The 23,008-nt window shown below is 51.5% G+C and overlaps 1 protein-coding gene across 2 annotated transcripts; it reads left to right on the top strand.

Moving 5' to 3' along the window:
• Window positions 1-496: 496 nt before the first annotated feature.
• On the top strand, window positions 497-21,711 carry SFXN4 (sideroflexin 4). Of its 2 annotated transcripts, none has more exons than XM_046027782.1 (14): window positions 497-664; window positions 2,046-2,111; window positions 3,706-3,780; window positions 5,040-5,066; window positions 5,153-5,207; window positions 7,792-7,817; window positions 8,545-8,598; window positions 8,688-8,744; window positions 8,872-8,937; window positions 9,725-9,797; window positions 10,670-10,785; window positions 13,920-14,005; window positions 15,661-15,778; window positions 16,732-17,161. In XM_046027782.1, the coding sequence occupies exons 1-14, from the start codon at window positions 626-628 to the stop codon at window positions 16,741-16,743; spliced, it is 870 nt and encodes a 289-aa protein (XP_045883738.1). In that variant the 5' UTR covers window positions 497-625; the 3' UTR covers window positions 16,744-17,161. The 2 variants fall into 2 exon arrangements, with proteins under 2 accessions (XP_045883738.1, XP_045883737.1); XM_046027781.1 differs by lacking the exon at window positions 16,732-17,161 and adding an exon at window positions 21,274-21,711 and having other exon boundaries at window positions 499-664.
• Window positions 21,712-23,008: the final 1,297 nt, after the last annotated feature.

Raw genomic sequence — 23,008 nt, 5'->3', positions numbered from 1 at the left:
TTTTCAGATTTCACCGTGAAAATTAAGTAGCCAGCCGGGACTATGCCCAGTGCCCTCTACTCCGGACATGAAGGGCAATTGAAGATTTTCCACCATAATGTCCAAAAGGTTGGCGCACCTGTCATCTGGGTCAGAAGCAGGTTCTCAGTAGGTCCTGTGATACGAGGGCTCCCGTAGGTGACCCCCCCCCCCCCCCGCAAATCCCCACCCCAGGCTGGAAGCGGCCCAGCTACGCTAACGGAGTTAAGGTTGGGAAGACTTGGTGGGCGGGAAGGTGGGCAGGCTCACGGGGACCGGAGCGGGGGTGGAGGCGTGGGACCTGGGGCGCCGGCGCGCGGTGACAGCGAGCAGCGCGAGTTCGCAGACCGGGCCGCGGCCACACCCGGCGGCCGAGGGCAGGGCGCCGGCACGCGGCGACACCGAGCGGCGGGCGCGCCAGGAAGGCGGCTGCGGCGAAGGGGACGCGCGCGCGCCCGGGGCGGGGCACGCTGCCCGACTCCTCCTCCGCGCCTGGCCCGGCGGCCGCGGCCTCTCCCGCCGCCACACGGGTCCCGGGAAGCCGAGCAGGAGGAGGAGGAGGCGCGGGGGCCGAGGGGCTCGCTGGGTGCGGCGGCGCGGCTCCCTCATGGAGCCCAACGTGCGCTTCTGGATCACCGAACGTCACGTACGGCCCGGGCCCGGCGCGGCTGGGGGCGGGGTGGCCCTGGGCCCCGTGAAGTCGCCGCGAGGAGTCGCCGGCTGGCCCGGGTGACCTTGGGCAGGCCACGTGGTCCAACCACCCGCCTTCCCACCTCAGACCCGGGGAGGGCACGAAGGGGAAACCCATGAGTGCGGGATGCGGACAGCCACGGCTGTTACCGCGTGTCACCTCCGCCCAGGCCTGGCTGGCGAGGGTCGCCACTAGGTCGCCCAGCCCTGGGGAGTCAGCCCCCCCGCCCCCCGCAGGTGTGTGTCCTCTGCTGCCTGAGCTGTCCCTGAGCATCAGGTTGGAGAGGAACAGGTGCTCTCAGGACCCCCAGCCTCCCAAGCTGGTAGGCTCGACCACTCAAAGGACGCGGTCGGTGGTCGTGGGCTGCCGCCAAGGACAGGAGGTCGCTCCGGCCCCGCCTCCAGGCGGTGGCTGGGCGGCGCTGCCCAATGGAAATGTGATGCGAGCCGTATAGGTCCTTTAAAATTTTCTAGTAACCACGTTCAAAGGGGTAAAAAGGAACAGTTGAAATTAATTTTAATAATATATTGTATTTAGCCCAACAAATATAAGATATTAACATTTCAACACGTAATCGATATAAAATTATTAGAGAGGTATTTACATACTTTTTTTTTTTTTCTAGAAAGTCTTTGAAATCTGGGTATATTTTACACATACTGCATACTTCATTTTGGCCTGGCCACATTTCAAGGGCTCCCTAGCCACAAGGGGATAACTGGACAGTATAATTCTAGGGTGTTCTCTTTCAGCTTTACCTAAAGTAGGGTCCAGACAGGTTTTCTTCCGTGGGGAAGTTGAAAGGGACAGGGAGTTCAAGCTTTCTTGGCAGAGCCAGGACTCAAAGTTGGGCAGGGGGTACCCTTGGGAGCAAATCATGCCTCCAGGTGTGATCAAGCAGCCTTTAGTAAGGCCTTGCTGGGGGTGTCCTGTTCTTTATGACTCAAGTTAAGCCTTATAACAAGGATAAGAGGGTAAAGAAACAAACTCTGAGACCCTTCTAGGTAGTTGGTTCAAGGTCATTTGTGGGATGTGAACTAGGCCCATTTGACCCCCAAATCTGGGCTGTTAACCTTCAAGAGTAATTTGATATTGGAGTGGTTAAGAGCACAAGCTAATGGGTCCTTTCCTAGCTGGGTTTCCATGGATATGTTCTTGAGCTTTTCTATGCCTCTTTCCTCACCTTTAAGATACTGGGGATGTCCTGAAGGTTCCTGGAGGTGCTTCCATTAAAAGGCCCTGTAAGGGTCTCAAAAATAATGCTAATTATTATTATTACCGTATCGTCTCTTTTTCTGCCACCATTAACCTCTCTGGTGCTCTTCTCCCTCTTAAGTCTTTCATTCAGAGATTTCTTCAGTGGACAGAATTGTTGGATCCTACAAATTTGATCGTTTCAATTGTAAGTATTTCCTTGTTTTCTGAGATAAGACATTTTACATTTTATTCTGAAATGTGAAGACTGCGTCCCCTTTGAAAGCAATTGAAACAGAATCCATATATATTATGTTTTATTCCTTCCAAATGAGCTCATTAAATTGGAAGGCTGATAAACAAAAGCAGACCGGTAATACCAAAGTTGGTGTTGCTGCTTCAGAAGGGATCAAAACAAGTCCCTGGTAACGGAAGACAGACAGACAAAGGTGGCCACCGACCTAGACCTAGGGTGCCACGGGAGGGGTGTGGCAGGAAACTGGGGGAGGGTGTTGAGGGAGAGCTGGAAGGAGGAGGCAGGCAGGAAAGGCCAGATAGAGGAGACTATAAGCAAAGTCCAGGGAAGAGAGCAGGTGGTCCAGTCAGTGGGGCTTTTAATGTGGGGGAGCAGACAGGCCCTCAAGGGCCTTGTGCATCCTTCAGATAGGAGGGGTTGCATTTGGCCTGCAGGGCCAAGGTGAGGGTTGTGTTCCAGAGGGTCTCTTTGGTCACCACGTGGTGAGTAATCAGAGGAGACCAGATGGTAGATAAGGTGATCTGCTCAGGGAATGGCTCGGCTGTCCAAGAGGAGACAAGGGTTTGCACCAGGTGTGGCCGAGGGCTCAAGAGGAGGAGATAGTGTGTCCCCAAGCAGTAATCCTTCAGGGCCAGACCCACAGGGACACTGCCACCCTTGTTCGCGAGATCTTCCATGCAGCCTTGTTCGGAATAGAGAAAAACAGCCTGAATTCCCATCAGTAGGGAGAAAGAGAAACATAATGTTGTATATTCATACAGTGGAATACTAATAAAAATTAAAAGTGATGATCTAGTTATCAATGTATATATTAAGTGGAAATAGTACACATGATGCTAAAGGGAAAACATGTCTACAGTGTTTAATGGAAAAAGCAGGATGCGTAAAGGACAATATTTATGCAAATTACAACATAAAGACCCAATACTACTACTTTGTTTACAGATACATGTATTTGTATATATAGAAGTATAAAAAAGTGGACTCGGATTAATACCTTGAACTCATAATAGTGGTTATTTCTGATAGAATGGGGAGACACAAAACTGGGGGTGATGGCTTTTGGGGGAAAAAAAAAAAATTGGAAGCAGATAGGATCGAATGTTTACCGTTCTTAATTCTGGATAAGGGGATTATGAGTGTATACTTACTTCATTGTCTTTTCTGTATTTAATTCTTTTTTCTCAAATTAAGAAAAAAATGAAGAGAGGAAGTAAGCCTGAATGGACCAGATGTGGGAAGGAGAGAGAGGAGGGACTTCCAGGTTCCTAACTTACAAAGCCAGGCGGATGCGGGTAGCACTCACGGAGACGGCTGACCTCAGCTGCCTGGGGCGGGGGGAGGTGGCAGCCACCAGTGGGTCAAGCTGCTGGAGCTCTAGATCTGGGTGACGCACAGCACTGTCCTCACGGAAACTCTCAGGGAGTAGAGAGCCTTGGCCACGTGTTGCATAGAAATCAGGTGTAAATGAGCGCGGGATTCCTAAATCATTTGGACGGATCTAAATCATGGTATCATTGCTTGATTTCTTTCTATCTGATTATAGGAAAAAATAGAGAAATCAAGGCAACTATTGTTAACAAATGAAGATGCAGCCATCCGGGACTTGGAGAACCAAAGGGTATGTCTCCTGTGCTGGGTTCAAGGTTGGATGTGGTTGCCTTCAGGAGATCTCTGCTTGCATGGTCTGAAATCAGGTGGAGTTTTGTCATTAGTAAATACCACCCAAGGGATCTGCTTTTCAAAACTTGGTTAGTGTTTTCAGATGTAATTAGAATTCTTTTTCATTAACCAGATTACTAGTAGGAGAAACTAGTATTAAGGAGAAAAAAAAACTCCTAGGGTTCTTCTGTGCTCAGATATTAGTGGGGATTCTCTGTGGCTGATCCCTGCAGCCCCGTGGCAACTCCAGAATGCAAACAGGCCTCTGAAGTCAGAATCAATTTCCCATTAGAGGCAGTGTTCCAGATCAGGGTTACACTCCTGCCCCAAGACTTAAACCAGTATTTGTTGTCTATCTTGCCGTGGATGGGGCTTTCCAGAATCCACAAACATCACTCCTGTCAAGCAGCCTGTGGAAAGCACACAAGTGTCACTTGCAAACGGCCTGCTCTTTTCTGAGCCAGGGGTCGGCTGGATTCGGGACTCTCTTGAGGGCTAAGTTAGGTGTTGGCCTTGAACCCTCTCCAAGGTAAGAGACTGAGGATTTTGGGGGGCACTTGGGTGGCTCAGTTGATTAAGCGTCTGCCTTCAGCTCAGGTCATGGTCCCAGGGACCTGGGATCGAGCCCTGCATTGGGCTCCCTGCTCCTCGGGCAGCCTGCTTCTCCCTCTCCCTCTGCCTGCTGCTCCCTCTGGTTGTGCTCTCTCTCTCTGACAAATAAATCTTTTAAAAAAGAAAGAGAGAGACTGAGGACATTTTAATGTTCTGGTTATTTTCTTTCTGTGGATCATCTTATTGCTTATTGTTAGTTCATTTGTTTATTTGATTCATTTATTTTGATTTGTTCTAGCCGTGTGGCATTGAACAGTTCTGGCCTTCACTCTTAAAAAGGCAGAGTGGGGGCGCCTGGGTGGCTCAGTGCGTTAAAGCCTCAGCCTTCGCTCAGGTCATGATCTCAGGGCCCTGGGATCGAGCCCTGCATCGAGCCCTGCATCAGGCTCTCTGCTCAGCAGGGAGCCTGCTTCCCTTTCTCTCTCTGCCTGCCTCTCTGCCTACTTGTGATCTCTCTGCCAGTCAAATAAATAAATAAAATCTGAAAAGAAAAAAAAAGGAGTGTGAAGATGGCAGCAGAAATGAGACTGGAGTGGAGATGGTTTTTTTTTCTCTTTGCTGCCAATTTACCTTTAAAAGCTGTTGCTTATTTTTTTCTCTTGTTAGATAAAAGACGCCTGGAAGAGAAGTCTCGTAAGTTTCAGCCCTTTCCTAATTTTTACCCTCCGACAAAAACAAAGCCCAATGTGAGTCTAAGCTTTGCGTTTACCTTTGTGAAGTCAACAGTGCATCCTGACAGCAGCAAACTGATCCCTGTTCCTTTTCGACCTGCAGGTGAGCTGATTCTCATTTTCAGAAGTGGGTTGGGAAAACATGGTTTGTAACAGTTCAAAAAGTCTGCCTTATTATTATTATTATTATTATTATTATTATTATTATTTTCCTAGAAGGATTTCTGACAGTGAGTCTGGAACTCACAGCTTAAAAAGGATGTTTGCATCAGAGTCTGGGGTTGATCGTGGAAAAGAGCAGGTTTGGGACCTGGAGCTGTGTCCAGTCCTGTGGAAAGACCTGGGGAGTTAGGGATGAGGGCACAGGCCTGGGTGTGGAACCTGCTTTGCTCTGTCATCTCCCAAGAAACACACAATCATTTCATTGATGGTTCCAGAACTTGTAACTCAAAGGTGTTTTGGACGCTGCGTAGTATTCTCTCTCCTTGTATGTTAACTATCATGAGGGGAATAAAACCCATGATTGTACAGGGCCCCTTAAATTCTCTCTGTTATAAACAAGAAACTGGAAACAACATGAATATCCAACAATTCAGACTGTAGTTAAATAATCCACTAAAAAGACTGAGGTGGGGCTCCTGGGTGGCTCAGTGGGTTAAGCCTCTGCCTTCAGTTCAGGTCATGATTCCAGGGACCTGGGATCGAGCCCCACATTGGGCTCTCTGCTCAGCAGGGAGCCTGTTTCCTCCTCTCTCTCTGCCTGCCCCTCTGCCTACTTGGGATCTCTATCTGTCAAATAAATAAATAAAATCTTAAAAAAAAAAAAAAAAAAAAAGACTGAGGTACCGGGGTGCCTGGGTGGCCCAGTGGGTTAAAGCCTCTGCCTTCGGTTCAGGTCATGATCTCAGGGTCTTGGGATCAAGCCCCGCCTGGGGCTCTCTGCTCAGCAGGGAGCCTGCTTCCCCCTCTCTCTCTCTGCCTGCTTATGATCTCTCTCTGTCAAATAAATAATCTTAAAAACAAGAAAAGAAAACATTAAAAAAAAGACTGAGAACCTCCTGTGTGCTAGTGTAGAAGAGGGTCTCTAGTATTAAGGAGGAAAAAGGCCAAGTACAAAAGAGCATATAGTAATCCTCTTTGCGGAAGTTCGTTCTGTGGGCAGAAGCGAGCGTGCAGGTTTGCATCTGTCCTGATAGATGTTGTGGAGGAAAAACCCTGGCTCCTCCTCTGGGTGCTCCACTTTTTTTTAAGCCTCTCCATGTGAGTTGGCATTCTTTTACGTCATCTCTACACCCAACATGGGGCTCAAACTCATGACCCCCGAGATGGAGAGTTGCACGTTCTACCAGCCGAGCCCACCAGGGCCCCGAGGTTTCACTTCTGATACCCGATGGGCAGGCTTTTCCCACAGCCTTCAATTCTGCAACACCCGCGGCCTGTCCTTCAGTTTTCACTCTTTTCACTCTGATCCTCTTGACGGGGAGGCAGCAGGAGACCCCACGAGTGAAGGGCTCAGTCCCACAAGACCACCCCCCCTTCAGATGCCAATTGAAAGTCCAGATTCTCACCTGGACGTCTGAGCAACCCGCTGTAGGTTGGAGGGTCCCACACTTCCTTCCTTGGGTTTGAAATCCCTGGTATGGCTCGCGGAACTCCAGAAGGCGGTTTCCTTACTAGGTTCTCCATTTATTAAGAAAGGGAGCGGATGGAAGAGAGGTCTGCGCTGGGCTCTGGGGGCGGGGCTGGGGAGGGCAGGGGCGTCTACACCCTCTCCAGCTCCCACCCCTGATCAGCAAACCAGAAATGCCGCCCCAAGAGGGGAGGCTTTGTTAGCATGGTGGACAAATCCTAGGCCACTGTGATTAGCCCTGCCTCCAGCCCCTTTCCGCTCCCTGGAGGTGGAGGCAGCAGGTGGGACTGAAAGATCCAACCCCCTGTTCACCCCCCCCTCCACCCTTTCCCCTAGTGACCAGCCCCCTCCTAAGGGGCTTTCCAAACATCCCCTTTTAACATCAACTCAAGTGAGGTGGAAAGGGGCTGTAAGGGAAAAAAGACACCCATTTCACCTTTTTTTTTCTTTAAGATTTTATTTATTTATTTGACAGAGAGAGAGAGAGATCACAAGGAGGCAGAGAGGCGGGCAAAGAGAGGGGTGGGGGGGCAGGGTCCCTGCACAGCAGAAAGCCAGATGCGGGGCTTGATCCCAGGACCCTGAGATCATGACCTGAGCTGAAGGCAGAGGCTTAACCCACTGAGCCACCCAGTGGAGCCATCCATTTCACCTTTTTATTGCTATTCTCAGGAAATTCCAAGGGTTTTAGGATCTCTGTGCTAGGAACAGGCATGAAGAGCAAATCCACGTTTCTTCTCATAAATCACGGCATCAGGAATATGCTCGGGTGGCCGTGAAGGACAAGTTAGGTTATCACCTCTCGCCTCCAGTAAGAAGGACTGGGAAGGCTGGAGGGGGCCTCCTTAGGTCTTTCTGGATGGTGCTGACTGAAATGCTTGCCTTATGCACATGGTTATTACTAGGAAAAATAAAAGAATGAGTAAATAGACTGTCCTTGGGTGCCCATGCCTTCAGGGTGCTAGAAGACAGGTTCTCGGGTTGGGGGGCGCCCCTTTCTGGCCTCCTCTCTCGGCCTGGCAGCAGTGGTCACTGACCCTCTTTTCTTCTTTGCCAGCTTTCCTACCTTTCACGGCGCCCATGGTGAGTCGGCTTGACACCCCAGGTGCAGGAGGACGTCCCTCATCTCCTAACCTCAGTGGTTTGTGTCCTCCTGCTCTGGACCCCTGTCCCACCACAGCCTGGTAGATGGCTGTGGACCCCCGTCTCTGACCCTCGTCTGTTACTCACGTGACTTCACCCCGCCTGCACGCTTCCCTAGTCAGGCGCCCCAGCCTGTGCAAGGTCCCAGCGCCAGAAGATAATCCTTTCTTTGGATGCCTAGTGTGCACAGAGCACAACCGAGGAGATGGAGGACAGGCTTCCTGCCTCCAGCACACGTTATCGTCCGTTACCTTCTCTCCCTTGACCCTTAGCCCCCGTACTTACCCTCATTTGGGATCTGGAGCTGCCCCCCAGCGAGGCTGTCCCACCTGGACTCTCACGAGGCGCTCTCACAAAGGGACCGCCTTCCTCCGTCACTTCTTCCACACCTGCCCTGTGGCTGTGTCCACTGGGGCGTGCAGCTGCCCCGTCCTGTAGCAGCGCACAGCCTGGAAGCCGGGACCACTGTGAGACGCCCCCAGGTGTCCTCACTGTCCTGTAGGTGTTCACTGAGCATCGCTCGCCACCACCTGGCTGCCTCCTCCTCCCAGCTCCTGGCAGGGCGTGGGGGGACCCTCAGGGCAACGTCTTCCCTGGGAAGTTCTTTGCCCCCTGGCAAGCTCTCCCTCCCCCCAAACACTTAAACTCCGCTTTATTTTCTTAAAAGGTATTTTTCTCAATGCTGTCGGTAAAAAGTCTGAAGTCCCTGATTTTACCTCAGGTAAAAACTATTTCTATTTCATGATTCCTGCATTCTTCTGTGCTCCAATGATCATCATGTGTGATCTGTGTGCCTCTGTCTTTCTGCAGGTTTCCTTCTATACCTACACTACGATGTTCAACATGTTCAATGGAAATGCAAGTTATGTGAGTATTATGAGGCCCAGGGGATAGGCAGTTCTGTGTTATTTCTTTTAGAGTTTGTTTGTTTTAATAATCTTCCCTGCGTAAAACCACGGTGTTTGCTGAATATTTACTTTTGTTTCTTCCTTAGAATCGTCGCCTGTATGAGAGTCTGTTACTAGGGACAGGAGTGATTGCGTCTTCCTCCTTTTTTGGAGTGGGTATTTTTAAAAATCTGTCAAATCTGCTTCATTCCTCAGATCAAAAGAAACTATTCTGAATTACAGACTTGTTTCAACTTAAACAATTTAGAAAGCATGGCTAAGGGGCTCCTGGGTGGCTCAGTCAGTTAAGCGTCTGCCTTTGGCTCAGGTCCTGATCCCAGGGTGCTGGGACCAGGTCCCACGTCAGGCTCCCTGCTCAGCCGGGTGTCCGCTTCTCCCTCTCCCTCTGCCCATTGCTCTCCCTGCTTATGCGTTGTCTCTGTCAAATAAATACATAAAGTCTTTTTAAAAAGAAAGGAAGAAGGAAAGTATGGCTAAGACATAAGAAGGGAAGTGGTCACCTGTCATCCTGTTACCCCCTGAATAAGCAGATGAGTATCTCAGGTTTCTGGGCATATACTCAGTACTCTTACCTTTTTAAAAAATTTACTTAAGCTACATGTATAAACATGTTGTACATGTTGTGTATTGCTTTGGATATCAGGGTACTGTGATGGTTAAAAATATAAACATTAGAGTCAGATAAGCCTGGGTTGGCCTCAAGGCTCAAATTCTTAGCAGCTCAGAGACTCTGGACAAGTTACCTCCCTAAGCCTCCGTGTGTTCCTCTGATAATCAGCGAACACCTCGGTGTTGCAAGAATTAGAAAATACACGGAGAGCACTTGCGGTGGCCCGAGCTGGGATAGGAGCTAGGTCAATGCCAGCTCTGTGCTGTTGAGTGTGTTCAGCTGACTCTTTGGTCCTGTGCAATAATGGTTTTTCTCTTTTCTTTTTCTAGTTATTTCCTGTTTTGTTCCAGATGCGGGTGAATCACGTTTTGTTGAAAAGAGCCCTTCCCATCATCATTCTCAGTAAGCAGGAAGCATGTGATCTCTGTGCCCTTTGAGCCTTCCTACACCTTCGGGGACAGCCTGGTCCCTTGGCCACATGGTGACTGATGACAGCTGCTGCTTGCAGCTTCCTGGGGCCTCCAGGCCCAAGTTGGTCCTTGGTTTGAGAAGTGACACTTGCTCTGTAGCTGTGTTTTCCACTGTCAAAGGATGAACACACACCCGGGAACACAGATTCACCCTAAAGACGGTGCCAGCCCTCTGCGTGTTCAGTTTCACTTTGTCCTGCCAGACACGTGTGGGTAGCGATGTCATTCCTCCATTTCCACATGGGGAGGCTGAGGCAGGAGGGACTTTAAGGAACTGTCCTAGGGTCATACACGAAGGAGTGGGTGGCCTAGGGGGCTCCAAGCCGGTGGGCTGACTCCTGTGGAAGTGATGGAGATCTTAACCAACGGTTCGAAGTTTGCCAGCCCGCAGGTTCACTGACTCACACCCCAGTTTGAGTTTGAAAACTGTAACGGTTTGAAGAGTTGGCAGAATGATCTCAACTGGGGAAACTGTTACAGAAACCTAGTCTGACCAGCTACAGCACAAAAGGGGGCCATATTTCAAGGACCCAAGGGTTTGTCCTGGAATCCTGTCAGGGGGCTGGAGTGGACCTGCAGGGGTGCCAAAGCCCAGCGCCGGGTCGTGGTCAGGACCCCAGAGTGGGAGGCCAGCGGTTCTGACCCAGCTCCAAAGCCCCGGACAGAGCATAGCTGGCCAACTCCTGACCACTTGAGGGGTGGGGAAGCATGGCCATCAGAGAAGGACGCTTGACACCAGAAAGGATGTTCCTCCGTTGGAGCAAACTCACCCGCCATGGTGCATTTTCTTCTTCACACCCACAGCCCACGTCAGTGGAATGAATGTTGTTGCCTCCCGAAGTCTGGAACCCATTCGAGGCATTGAAGTCATGGACAAAGAAGGCAATGTCATGGGCTATTCCAGAAAAGCCGGGACAAAGGTAGGAGGACGCCATGGATCCCTAGCTAGCTTGCCTTTTGGCTAGAGCATGGAGTTGTCTGTATGAGAGCTGGGAACAAAGTCGTATCTCCCTTCAGTCTTGCCTTATCCTTTTTCCCCCGCATGTGGAGGGAGTGGTTTTACATTTTGCACCACGATGTTTAAAAGATGATGCGTTAGTCTGGGTTTCCGGAGAAACAGAACCAATAGGATATGATTGATTATAATTGGCTCATGCATTTGTAGGGCTTGTAGGCTAGGCAAGTGTCAGCCCCGGCGGCAGGGGCTAGAAATGCGCCAACTCCCGCAGCTAGAAACGCAGGAGCCTGTGCTGTGGTCTTCAGGCAGGTTTTCTTCTTTGGGAGAACCTTCTAGATTTTGCTCTCAAGGCTTTCCAGCTGATTAAATGAGGCCCAGTCACACTGTGGAAAGTAATCCTATTTAAAGTTAACGGACTGTAGATGTTAGCCACATCTACGCCGCGGCGTGACAACATGACCGACTGCCACCGACAGGCCCCCGCCAGACGCTGGGCTGCTCTTCGAGGGTGAGAGCCTGTTCTTCCAGCTGAGCATCCGGCCCTCGGGCTGCCCTGTGCTCTTGGAAGTCAGCGGACCCCCTCTCTGGGTTTAAGAGAAATGTTTCTTCTCCACCTCATGGCAGATTTTCTTATAGTCTTCATCTTGAAGGACCAGTTTGCTCTCAAAGAGTGGCCTGCAGTGCCCGGACTTTTTAAAAAATACCTTTTTTAGCAGGTGAGGTTTGTTTTTTTTTGGTCTCCATGAAGTGATGTTAGCTAAAGAATGGAATTTGAGGCAGTTGTTCACAAATGGCATGAGGAACAGCATGGAACAGTCCGGTGCAAAATGAAGGGAACAGCTTCTCATGGTGTCTGCGTCCGAGGGGCCCCCTGTCGGGACATCTCCTGCCCCCCTGTGTTGGCAGAAGGGGAGGTCAGAAAAGATGGCTGCTCGTTCAGTCCGTAAATACATCATTGTTCGCCTCACAGAGCACATTCCTCTAAACCCTATCCGCAAGTCACAAAGCTGGATCATAAACCATGAGATATGTGCACCAGATTCCTGCCAGCCCATGCAGTGGCATGTCTGAAAATAGTGGCCCCTTTCCTAAACGAATTACAGTAGAAACACAGTGATTACAGGTAACAAGGGGAGAAGTGGCTGCCAAAAATAAAAGCCTCGCTTTTGAAATAAAGGTTTTGTGCCTAAGAGCCACCCCAATGAGACGTTTTTATTGAGATATAATTTACATGCAATAAAATTCATCCGTTGTGAGAGTCTAGTTTGATGAATTTTAGTAAATGTAAGCAGTGATGCAGTTATCACCACAGTCCAAATTTAGAACATACTCAACCTAAAAATTTCCCTCGTGCCCACTGAGTCACTCCCTTTTCCCAGCCCCAGAGAAACACTGATCTGCCCTATGTCTTCACACTTTTGACTCTGCAGAACTTTCATGTGAGCGGCTTGTACAAGTGTTTTTGGGGCCTGACTCCTTTCACTCTGGAGTACCGCGTACCCACCGACAATCTGTTGCTTTTTTTCCGGCGAGCAGCCTCGCATGGATGGCTGTACCGGCCACATCTGCAGATCCCTTCCCCAGGCCGTGGGTGTCTGCACTCTGTCCAGTCTGGGGCTGCTCTCAGCGTGCGCGGGTCTTTATGTGGACGTCTGTTTGTTTCTCAGTGACTCCCTTTACCTGCAGGGCTTTAGAGCTGCTGTAAACTGTGCACACAGCTGAGGAGAAGAGTGAGAGCACCTCTTTAATCTGCAGCTTGCCCCTGTGTGCCACAGGCAGCCAGGTGCTGCGCTAGGCTCACCCTGGCCACGCCCTCAGCCGGCTCAGCCACGCCCTCAGCCGGCTCAGCCACGCCCTCAGCCGCAGGTGCTCAGCCTCCCAGGAGAGGCAGGCGGTCTCACACCCAATGAGTTCTGTGGATGTCTAGCCCGGATATCTAGTCCGTCTCTCCGGGAGGAACTTCATTTTCTGCATGAAGGCCAATTTAGGATAAAAGGAAGATTTGATGCTCTGACCTTTTTTTTTTTCCTGTTTTATGTCTATCTTCCTCTGAAGAGTCTGCAACTGTACCTAAGCATAAGCATTCTTTCATCATTTCCCCATCACCCAATGGCCTATGATCTTTGGCTAAAATTTCAGAAACTACGCAACCAGCAGTATCTGATTGTAATAGGGCACCTTTGATCGGATTTCAGGAGCCAATCCATGCTGTTTTCCCTGGACTGGCCTTGGAAGCCACTCCGCTGCAACCTGTCCCAGGCCTCCCGGTGCCTCTCAGGACGGGTGTCCGGTTCGCACATGGGCGGACAGTCTCACTGACTGTCTCACTGACACACCACCCTCAGCAGCTGCTTTTCTCTTCCTGAAGTGGAGTGGTTTTATTTTATATTCCTGAAAGTTTATTTATTTTAAGGATTTATTCATTTATTTGAGAGAGAGAGTAGGAGCAGTGGGGTTTGGGCTGGCAGAGGGAGTGGGAGAAGCAGGCTCCCCGCTGAGGAGGGAGCCGGTTGCGGGCTCAATCCCAGGGCTCAGAGATCATGACCTGAGCAGAAGACAGATGCTTAATCCAGTGATTGGAAGGAAACATGCAGTAGTCCTCAGTGACAAACCCAGCCTTCCCAGCAAGGGGACGATTTTTCTATAGGTCCGCAGTTGGCGGACCGAAGAGGAGAGCACAGCGGAGTTGGCAGGAAGTAAATACTCTTTTTTTTTTTTAAGATTTTATTTATTTATTTGACAGAGATCACAAGTAGGCAGAGAGGCAGGCAGAGAGAGAGGAGGAAGCAGGCTCCCTGCTGAGCAGAGAGCCCAATGTGGGGCTCGATCCCAGGACCCTGAGATCATGACCAGAGCTGAAGGCAGAGGCTTTAACCCACTGAGCCACCCAGGCGCCTCAGGAAGGAAATCCTGGCACCTACCCCCGCCATCCTCCAGCTCTGTACAGGGAGGGGCTGCCTCTGCTGCTCTCCATGTGCGGTATTTTCCTAAGTGAGACAGGAGAGCCGCTGTTTGCTCATCTCTGTCTCGAGTTGCAGGATCCCTGGCGGTGGTCTCACTCCATGTGCTAAGGTGCTTCCTTTCCATTTCCGCTAGGCCGTGAAAGATACAGCGACGTCCAGGATAGTACTGTTCGGGACCTCTGCTTTCATCCCTGAAGTCTTCTCACACTTTTTTGTGAGGTAAGAGGCACACTCACCTCCCGGGGTAGGAATAAACTTTCGACCCTCAAAATCCTTACAAAACTTGTCAAACACTGAACCTGGTGGGAGGGACGGGAAGAAGTTTGTTTAGTCATCTTCCTGCTAAACTCTCTTCATCACAGCTGATGGTTCCACAGCGTGGAAACCAGATGTGCACGTTCCTTAACCCTGGTCTGTCACCCAGGCCCTGTCCTCTGTTAGCTTTGTGTTCCTCAGGCATGTCCCAGCACCTACTGAGGCATGGCCCCTCGGGTCTTGAACGCCGAGCTGAGGTGATTCGCAGGTTCTCCGGGCTCCGATGTGCTGGGAGGATTGCTGGAGCCTGTCTTCCCCCTGCACGGCAAGCAGGTGTTAAGTTAGCCTGAGTGGCCCAGAGTCAGTGGACCATCATCCCTTTTGAGAAGCAAGAAATGGCCTCTTCGGAGAAAGGCCTGGGGCCAGCCAGTGAGAAACCCAACACGCAGTAGCGTAGGCCAGAAGGCAGATGTGTTGGTTTAGATCCTGGCTGCGGGCAGGGGGCCTGTGTAGCCTGTGGCTGCCGAGCAGAAGCTCTGTTCCTCCTCGTCTCCACGCTGTGAGCTCCCTCTGTCCTGCCACACACTGGCTGCTTCGCGTTGCCGAGGGACGTGACTGCCCACACCTCCCAGCTCATGTCCTCCAAGCGTCCTGCCAAGGGATGAAAAACACAGCGGACCCCAGGGAAGGCAGAGAATGTCTTCCCCTCAGTTCCCAGACTCCCAGGGAAGGAGTCCGTTGGCCCAGATGGGGTCACCTGACCAGTCCCCTCTGTCCAGCGTGGCGTGCTAGGAAGCCTTCCTTACGACCACGTACGTGAGTGCATTTTTGAGAAGTAGGCGTGTGCTGCCTGCAGCCAAGTGTTACTCTCCGTGGCCCATCGGCTGGATGGCGGTAGAGACTTCTGCTGGCCCAGGCTCTTCCTGGACCCCTCTGGCTGGGTCAGAGCCAGGGCATCTGTAGAAGCCGGGGCCCTCCAGCCTGTCCCTTAGATCCCCATCGTGGCACCAGCTACCTGGGGGGAAGAGATGGCGGTCGTTTCCCAGTGGCCCCCACAGCCACGAGAGTATCCACGCTGGAGTGACCTCGCTGCCCCTTCTGACTCAGCCCTTTCATCCTGCGTGTGAAGAAACCCCAGGCTCAGAAAGGGGAAGTGACTCACCCGACACCACCTGGTCTGTCCGTGCAGACCCCCGCCGGACCCAGGACCCTGCGTCTCCGACTCCCGGGCTGGGGTTCTTCACCTCTTCCCGCACTGTCTCTCACGTCCTCAGAGGTCAGGGTCAGAATGTCCCAGCCATGTCAGCAGAGCCCAGCGTCTAGAATCTGGCCTCTTACTCTTGAGCTGTGCGATTTTGGACAAGTGACTTAACTGGTCAGTGGCCATGTCCTTGTTTGTGTGAAGGGGGGATGGTGACACAAACCTCACCGGGTTGTGGGGGTTCAAACAGGCAGTGCCCGTGACGTGCTTCACCGCGGGCTTGACGCAAATCGAGCAGTCCGTCAGGGACGCCTCTCTGGGGGTGAGTGGGAACCAAGGCATGGGCCACAGCTGCATGCAAGAACATCCAAGCCTGGGGCCAGCCCCCCAAAAATGCCTTTAACCTTGTCTCCTACAGGACCCAGTTTTTCCGGCAGTATCCGTGGTCATTATGGACCTTCAAGCTGTCTTGTACTGTCTTGGTGATGGGACTGATGGTGCCACTTTCTTTTAGTCTGTTCCCACAAATGGGACGGGTGAGTGCCCCATTCAAATGTCTTTCTAAAAAAAAAACGAACAAAAATACCCCAAAACCTTTTTTCTTCTCCTCATCAGAAGAGTAAGATAAATAATTCTAACATATCTGCTAAGTGTAAAAAGTATAAAAATAACTTTATTTAATCCTGTCCCTCAGATCACTTGTGCAGTTTTAGATTCTGTTTTTCCTAGTGGTGTATCAGGAGCATTTTTCTGGGACATTTAAAACACCTTTGCGATAATTTCCGTAATCATAATATTCCATAGTGAAGTCCCATCCAGTGGGGCTTTCCGCAGTGACAGAAAGGTTGCATCTGTGTGCTTATGCGACAGCCACTAGCCACTGTGGCTCTGTGGTTGTTGAGCACCTGCCTTGTGGCCAACGTGGCTGAGGAGCTGAATTTTTATTCTGATTTAATTTTAAGTTGTGTCCCCACATGCCACTCGTGGCTACTGGGTTAGCGCCATTCTGTCGCCTGGGATATATTCTAATTTATGATGAGTCAGATGACCTGCATTCAGAGTCCCAGCTCCTCCACGACCTTGGTCAGTTTGCTGAAAGTCTCTGAGACTCGGGTTCCATATCTGCTAAGGGGAATGGAAGAGAGTAGCGTCTCTGAGAACGGTTGTCGCTGCTGTTGTAGACATTGCTGATATAAGAGAGGTTACTGATTCCTGGCATTTCTGAGCTGGAAATTTCAAATGCCTGTTTCTGTCACTGAAGTTAAAAATCAGTGATGGCTTCAAAAGTATTTAAATTTCTGCAGCGAGCTTGTTCCAAACGCAAATTTTGTCATTTTAGGCTCCCAGAACCATTAATTCGGGCAATTGAGCCAGCCTATAACAGAGAAACTTGAAGTTATCGTAGGTGTCTGCTCTGGCTAAGGGATGGGATGGACTGGGCAGCTTCTCATTAAAATAAAATGTTAGAGAGTATTCTTGCTCTTCACAGGCCCGTCTGTGAGAACACGGTTTGTCACAGTTAAGATTGCAGTAACAGTGACCCTTTTGTGGATACTTACTTTGGACCGCATTGGTACTCAGAGAGAAGTGGGCAGCTGACCTGCAGGTTAGGTCATTGACAAAAGTCTTTCAGTCTTGGGGGAATTCCTGCTGCTCTGCTTCCTCCATCTGGCTTCCCCCTGGGCTCTTGGATCCCGTCCACACACGCAGAGGGCCTCCCCTGGTGGACCAGAAGCGAGGTGCTGGGGCCAGCTGTGAGTAAACGGGGCCTTGCCCTTGAGTAGCTATGAGAAAGCAATGGCGTGTGGCCACCAGAGGCTTTGATCTGGGGACCTGATCAAAGGACCTGAAGGAGCCACAGAGCCCAGGAATCCTGACCTGGCTGAAGTCCAAGGGAATGACAGGGCGCCTGGGTGGCTCAGTTGTTAAGCATCTGCCTCTGGCTTGGGTCATGATTCCCCACATTGGACTCCCTGCTCAGTGGGGACCTGGTTCTCCCTCTCCCACTCCCCCTGCTTGTGTTCCCTCTCTTGCTGTGTCTCTGTCAAATAAATATCTTTTTTTTTTTTTAAAGATTTTTATTTATTTATTTGACAGAGTGAGACACAACGAGGGAGGGAACAGAAGCAGAGGGAGTGGGAGAGGAGGAAGCAGGCTCCCGCTGAGCAGGGAGCCCGATGTGGGGCTCGATCCCAGGACCCTAGGATCATGACCTGAGCCAAAGGCAGACGCTTAACAACTGAGCCACCCAGGCGCCCCACATAAATAATATCTTAAAAAAAAAGTCCGAGGGAAGAATCTTCTGCAGAGCTCCCTTCACTGGTGTGGGGGAGTCAGAGTCTAGAATCAACGAGTTTGTTGTTTGATAATTGGGTCTCTTTCTAGTTGTCTTGTACATGTCATCATGGGTCGTGGGTTTGTTTTTCCGATGTTAGGAGTAACTCGGTTCCCTACTCTGTGATAGCATTTTGGTGGCTCGTGATTACTTTCTGTGGCTGGGGACCTCGCAGGTACAAGGTCACCCTTCTTATGGAAAGGCACACAGATGAAACATTTCCGAAGTCACTGCAGAAAGTCCCACTGGACGTGGAATCAACTATGGGATATTTTGAAGTATTGAAACCATCCCAAAGGTTTTTTTAAATGTCCCAGAAAAATGCTCCTGACATAGCGGCCCGCTAGTGGTCAGAGCAGCCCTTTCCCCTTTACCGCCACCACACTCCCTGGCCTCCTTGAGCCTGGCGGCCACTGGACTTCAAATGACAAGGCTGAATGGATGTGTTTGGGTCATTGGACCAGCGAGGGAGAGACCCCCCGGCACACAGGTAGCCACAGATGCAGTGGGATGGCGGGGGGACCCAGACACGCACGGGGTGTGTGGGCACAACAGAGGCATCCTCAGCAGTCGGGCACTGGGGGCGGTGGCAGGGATATGACTTCGTTTGTCCAGCACCTTCTGTGTCCTGGGGACTGTGCCAGGCAGTCTCCTGTCTTCAAGACAACTTTTCAGGGTAGTTTATTCCCATCTTACAGAAGAGGAGCATGGGGCACGGGAGAGGATCAGAGCCCCCTGTGGGTCGTGGGGCTATGGAGGGGTGGGCTAGCTGGCGAAGGACGTCACAGGCCCCCCACGGCGATAGAACTTCATACGGAGATGACGACGGAGAGGTTTCAAGGGGGAATGGCTGAGTCGGGTTGTATGTTAGAAAGACTGGATGCCACCCTGTCAGTGGGGCCTCCTGGAGGCTGGGAGAACAGCTGGGGGGCTGGAGACGTTTCCTGGCTGGAGGTGGTGGGGTTCGGAGTAAGTCCGTGGTAGTGGGTCAGAAGTAGTTGAATTGGACAAGTTAGAACCTGTGAGCATTCAGACTGGGGCCGGGAGGGGAAGTGAAGATGTGTGATCCACACCGGGATGTGTGCGTCAGGTGTGATGCCAGTAGCCGGCGGTTGGGGGGAAGGAAGGGCTCCGTCGTATTAACTAGCGTTACATTCGGTTGGAACGGAGATCCAGAATAACCATGCCCTCAACGAAGCGCAGGTTTGTTTCTCCCTCGCATAAAGTGTGGGTGTCGTGAGCCCACTACGCAGGTGCACACGCGTGTGTCTTTCCACATCAGCTTGATTCAGTCATAAAGCAAAGTTGATCACACTGATGAAGCAGGTTCAGGATTCCAGACTCACTGGCATCTTACCCTGTGATGAAACTTGGCTTCGTACACGGGTCACAGAGCAGGACAGAAGACAAGCCACAGCGAACGAGTAACAGAAGGATGTAGGAAGTGAACAAACCAAACGCCAGTGCAATTGAGATGAGGCCCGGGTCCCGTCCAGGTCAGCTCCGGGCACTCGCGGTTTCTGATGTTCAAGCGGGGAAGGATCTCAGTTCTGTTCGGAGATCAGTCCGGCAGAGCCTTTGGTGGCCGGTTGCCTTTTCTAAGTGGCCAGACATAGAGGAATCACGTTCGAAGAGTCTGATGGCTTGCTGCAAAAATTGCCCCCCTTTTAAAGAGATTTAAATGGGGAGGGGGTTGCCTGGGTGGTTCGGTTGGTTAAGCATCTGACTCAGGAGATCAAGCCCAGCACTAGGCGTGGAACCTGCTTAAGATTCTTTCCCTCTGCCCCGCCCCCCAATCTCCCGCTCACGTGTGCTCACTCTCTTAGATAAAAGGCTGACCGGCCGGCTGACCGGCTGGCTGGCTTCGTTCGGTCTTGGACCCCTGCGGACCTCCTCTGCTTCTGCTTGTTACCAGTTCTGGGGTTTCGGCTGATGCTGGTCCCATCGATACTTCGGAGCTGGTACGCTTAGCCTTGTACCTTTCACTGCTCGCATCATTGCTTGACGCAGGCTCCTGCTTGACATGAGAGACTCCATTCTGCTCTCTACAGTGAGGCAGCCAGCCCAATAAGGCATCTGTGTGTCAGAGTCCGCAGGGGTCTAATTCCTTGCAGCTCCGCAGCCACCATCCCTAGGGCTGGGCCCCATCGTCAAGGTGCAAGATGGCACCTTCCTCATTCCACGCAGCCAGGCGGCACGTCCACCCCTGGTGCATTGGCCGAGTCGTGTGGCCAAGCCGCACTGCAAGGCAAGCTGGGAACTGAGGTCTTATTCTGGACCTATTTTAGATTCTGCTGCTGTAGAGAAGAGCAGGTGGGGCAGATGGCAGTCTGCCACAGGCTTTCACAGAAAGGGCAATGTGTGACATGCGGAAGTAACGCTTACCTGCTAGAAAGGAAACGTGACCGAAAGGTCGTGGGGAGATTAGGGAAAGAAGAGAATTGCCAGCCAAGCCAGGAAGGCTGCATGGAAGAGGTAGGCTGTGGACATGGATGGATCTGAACAGGCAGAGACTGGGGAGGGAAGAGGGCATTCCAAGTGGGGGTACAGGAGAGCTGAGGAGTCCAGTGTAGCTGGGCACATGTGGCTGGGTATGACGGGCCAGAGGCTTGGGGCCAGATGGCAGGTTCTGCAGGGCCGGGCTGAGGAAGCAGCCTCTCCTCTGAAGGCAGCAGGTGGGTCATGCAAGGCTCAGGGGCCAGAGTTGAGGTGAGAAATGGAGTCCGTCTCCCCTCTTGAGCCTCTCCCCATCAACACCCAAGTAAGTCTTGGCATTTGCTGGATACTGAAAATACCTTGGTGACCAGGAAGGACTCAGAGGTGGACCGGTGGGGGCCCTGCCTCCTTGTCTGGCCTTGGGTGGCCAGTTCTGCTTGTCGAGAGATCCCAAAGCCAAGAGACCCCTGCCCAGGACCAGGATATCTCCTCAGCCTTGCAGACTGGACGGTCTGGAAACTCAAGGACCTTAGCTGGAAAGCATGTCCCCCTGCAGAACTCGTTTTCTGCTAAGCCGCCCCTGCCTGCCACTGTCAGCTGGTACTTATGCCACTTGCTAGGCTGGAAATGTGGCTGCGTGTCGGGGACTGTTGTTGATTTTGATAGGTATGACAGCAGAGTAATTACTTCACAAAGTCTTCATCTTTCGGATTTTCCTGATGAAATATGTAGGTCAAATGGCAGATTTGAGGGGCGCCTGGGTGGCTCAGTGGTTTAAGCCTCTGCCTTCGGCTCGGGTCATGATCTCAGGGTCCTGGGATCGAGCCCTGCGTCGGGCTCTCTGCTCAGTGGGGAGCCTGCTTCTCCCTCTCTCTCTGCCTTCCTCTCTGCCTACTTGTGACCTCTCTCTCTGTCAAATAAATAAAATATTTTAAAAAATGGCAGATTTGAGAATTGCCTTCAGATACTCCAGAAAATACCCCCAAGCTGGGGCTGAGAGATGCTGGATGAAAGAGGACTGGCAGAGTTAAAAAACCGGATGATGAATATGTGAGGGTTCACTATATTCTTTCTGCATTTGTTTGTAGTTAGTTCTCCATAATGAAGTGTTTTGGAAGTTACGTGTTTTTGCTATCTACTGGACATCGCTGGAAAAAGTGGGACTGGGAAACAGATGCTTTCTGAAAATTTTTTTTTTTTAACTTTTAAGGCGAGGAAAGTTCTTCACATAAATATGAAGAATTTGACTTTGTTTTTCAGATACAGTGCAGTGAGCTCGAAAAGGAAATTCAGTCTGTGACGGAAGAAACAGAACTCTTCTATAACAGAGGGGTATAGAGATGCATTTTCAGTGAATTTGTTTGGTTCCTGCTCGAACACCTTCCTCGCTGCTCGAGGTATCCGTTCGGAGAACCCTGCGGGAGGTCTGGAACCCGAGGTGTCCGCGCCCACACGCTGCCTTACACTTACACAGGCCACGACCATTTCAAGGCTGGTGCCTGGACGTTCAAGCCCGGATGGAAGAAGAGAAAGGGGAGGCTGTCCTGTCTGACCCCCAGCACGGGGCGTCAGAAGGAACAGCGGATGGAGGAGTCAGTTTTCTGGGTGTTCATCAGCCTCTGAAGGATACTGTGAAATGACTAATAAACTTATCGAAAGTTGAGTCGTTGAAAAAATAAAGTAGGACTGTCTACCAGGCCCAGGGCCCAGGCATTCATTCCATTGACCGCCCATCTCATGGTAAACGGGAACTTCTGGTGAGCACTGAAGGCCTCCGAGCCAAAGCCATCCCCTCTCTCTCCTCATTGGTGAATGACCCTGCCTCCTCCTGCACAGTGAAAACCAGGACTGCTGGCCGGCAACAGAACCTCCCCACACCAAATCTGCAGGCCTCTTGCCACCCACGCCCGGCCTTCCCTCCTCCTCGCAAGGTCAGCGGGGGCCTGGGCTCTGGGTCCCTCCCGCCTCCTGATTTCCTTGGGGCCTCGCTCTCCAGCTCCTCCCTCCTTCCTAGTGGCATTCAAACTACTTGAGTCACCAGCCTTATTAAAAAAGCAAACAACTTCCGAGAGCCAAACTTTGTCAAAGATGATCTTCCCTCACTATTTCCACCCCGCCCCGCACTCTGCTAAAACTGCTCTCTCCTCCGGGCTCCACCCCAAGGCCCAACCTCCACTCTGCTGGGTGCTCAGACCCAGCCCTGGGCTTGCTCCTGGAGCCACAGGCCCGGGGCCATCCAGCCGTGCCGTGCGCTCCACCATCCAGATACCCACTTGAGACCGTCTTTCCCGCCCAATCTCAGGAAATGGCACAGCCAGGTAACAGTATGGTCACCCTTCCTCCTCCCCTCCCCTCAAGCCCTTTCAGTAACCGAGCCCAAAGGTGTCAGGTCTCTAAGCCCCATTCCTCTGAGGCCCGTGCTACAACCTACCCAGTCCAACAGCGTCCCCTGCTGGCATTACTCTCTTATCTCCTCTGGCTCCTCCAATCTGGACCCCAGCCTGCTCTGAACAAATACTTGCGTAAAAGCCTTCGAGGGTTTCCCAGTACATCAGTTCAAGTCCAGATTCCTTAACAGGCAGGCCAGAGCCTTGACCTTACTCAACTCTTGCCACTCCTTTTCCTCACTCTTGACCAATACCCCGTTCCTCATATGGGCTATGGTCTTTCCTTTCTGGACCTTCATAACAGCTGTTCCCTGCCAGACTAACTTGCCTATCCATCAGGTCTGACTTGGACATCACTCCTTCCAGGAAGCCTTCCAGGATTCATAGTACTGAATTCGTTGCCCCTTCAATGTGCTCCCATAGCACTCATACTGTATCTGGCACTTGCCACACCACAGCGGAACGGCCTGTTTGTTGTCCGTGAGCCCCAGTAAACTGTGTGCCTGGGGCAGGAAGTGTGTCCTGTGCATCAGGGAGGCCTCAGGATACAACACCGTGCATGGCAGAGCAGGCACCCAAACGCTGGCATACTGGAAAACTGTTGCCAA

This window comes from Meles meles, chromosome 13 (genome assembly GCF_922984935.1).
Source record: "Meles meles chromosome 13, mMelMel3.1 paternal haplotype, whole genome shotgun sequence".
NCBI classification, from domain to species: Eukaryota; Metazoa; Chordata; class Mammalia; order Carnivora; family Mustelidae; genus Meles; species Meles meles.
This window is presented reverse-complemented; position numbering and strand designations above follow the sequence as displayed.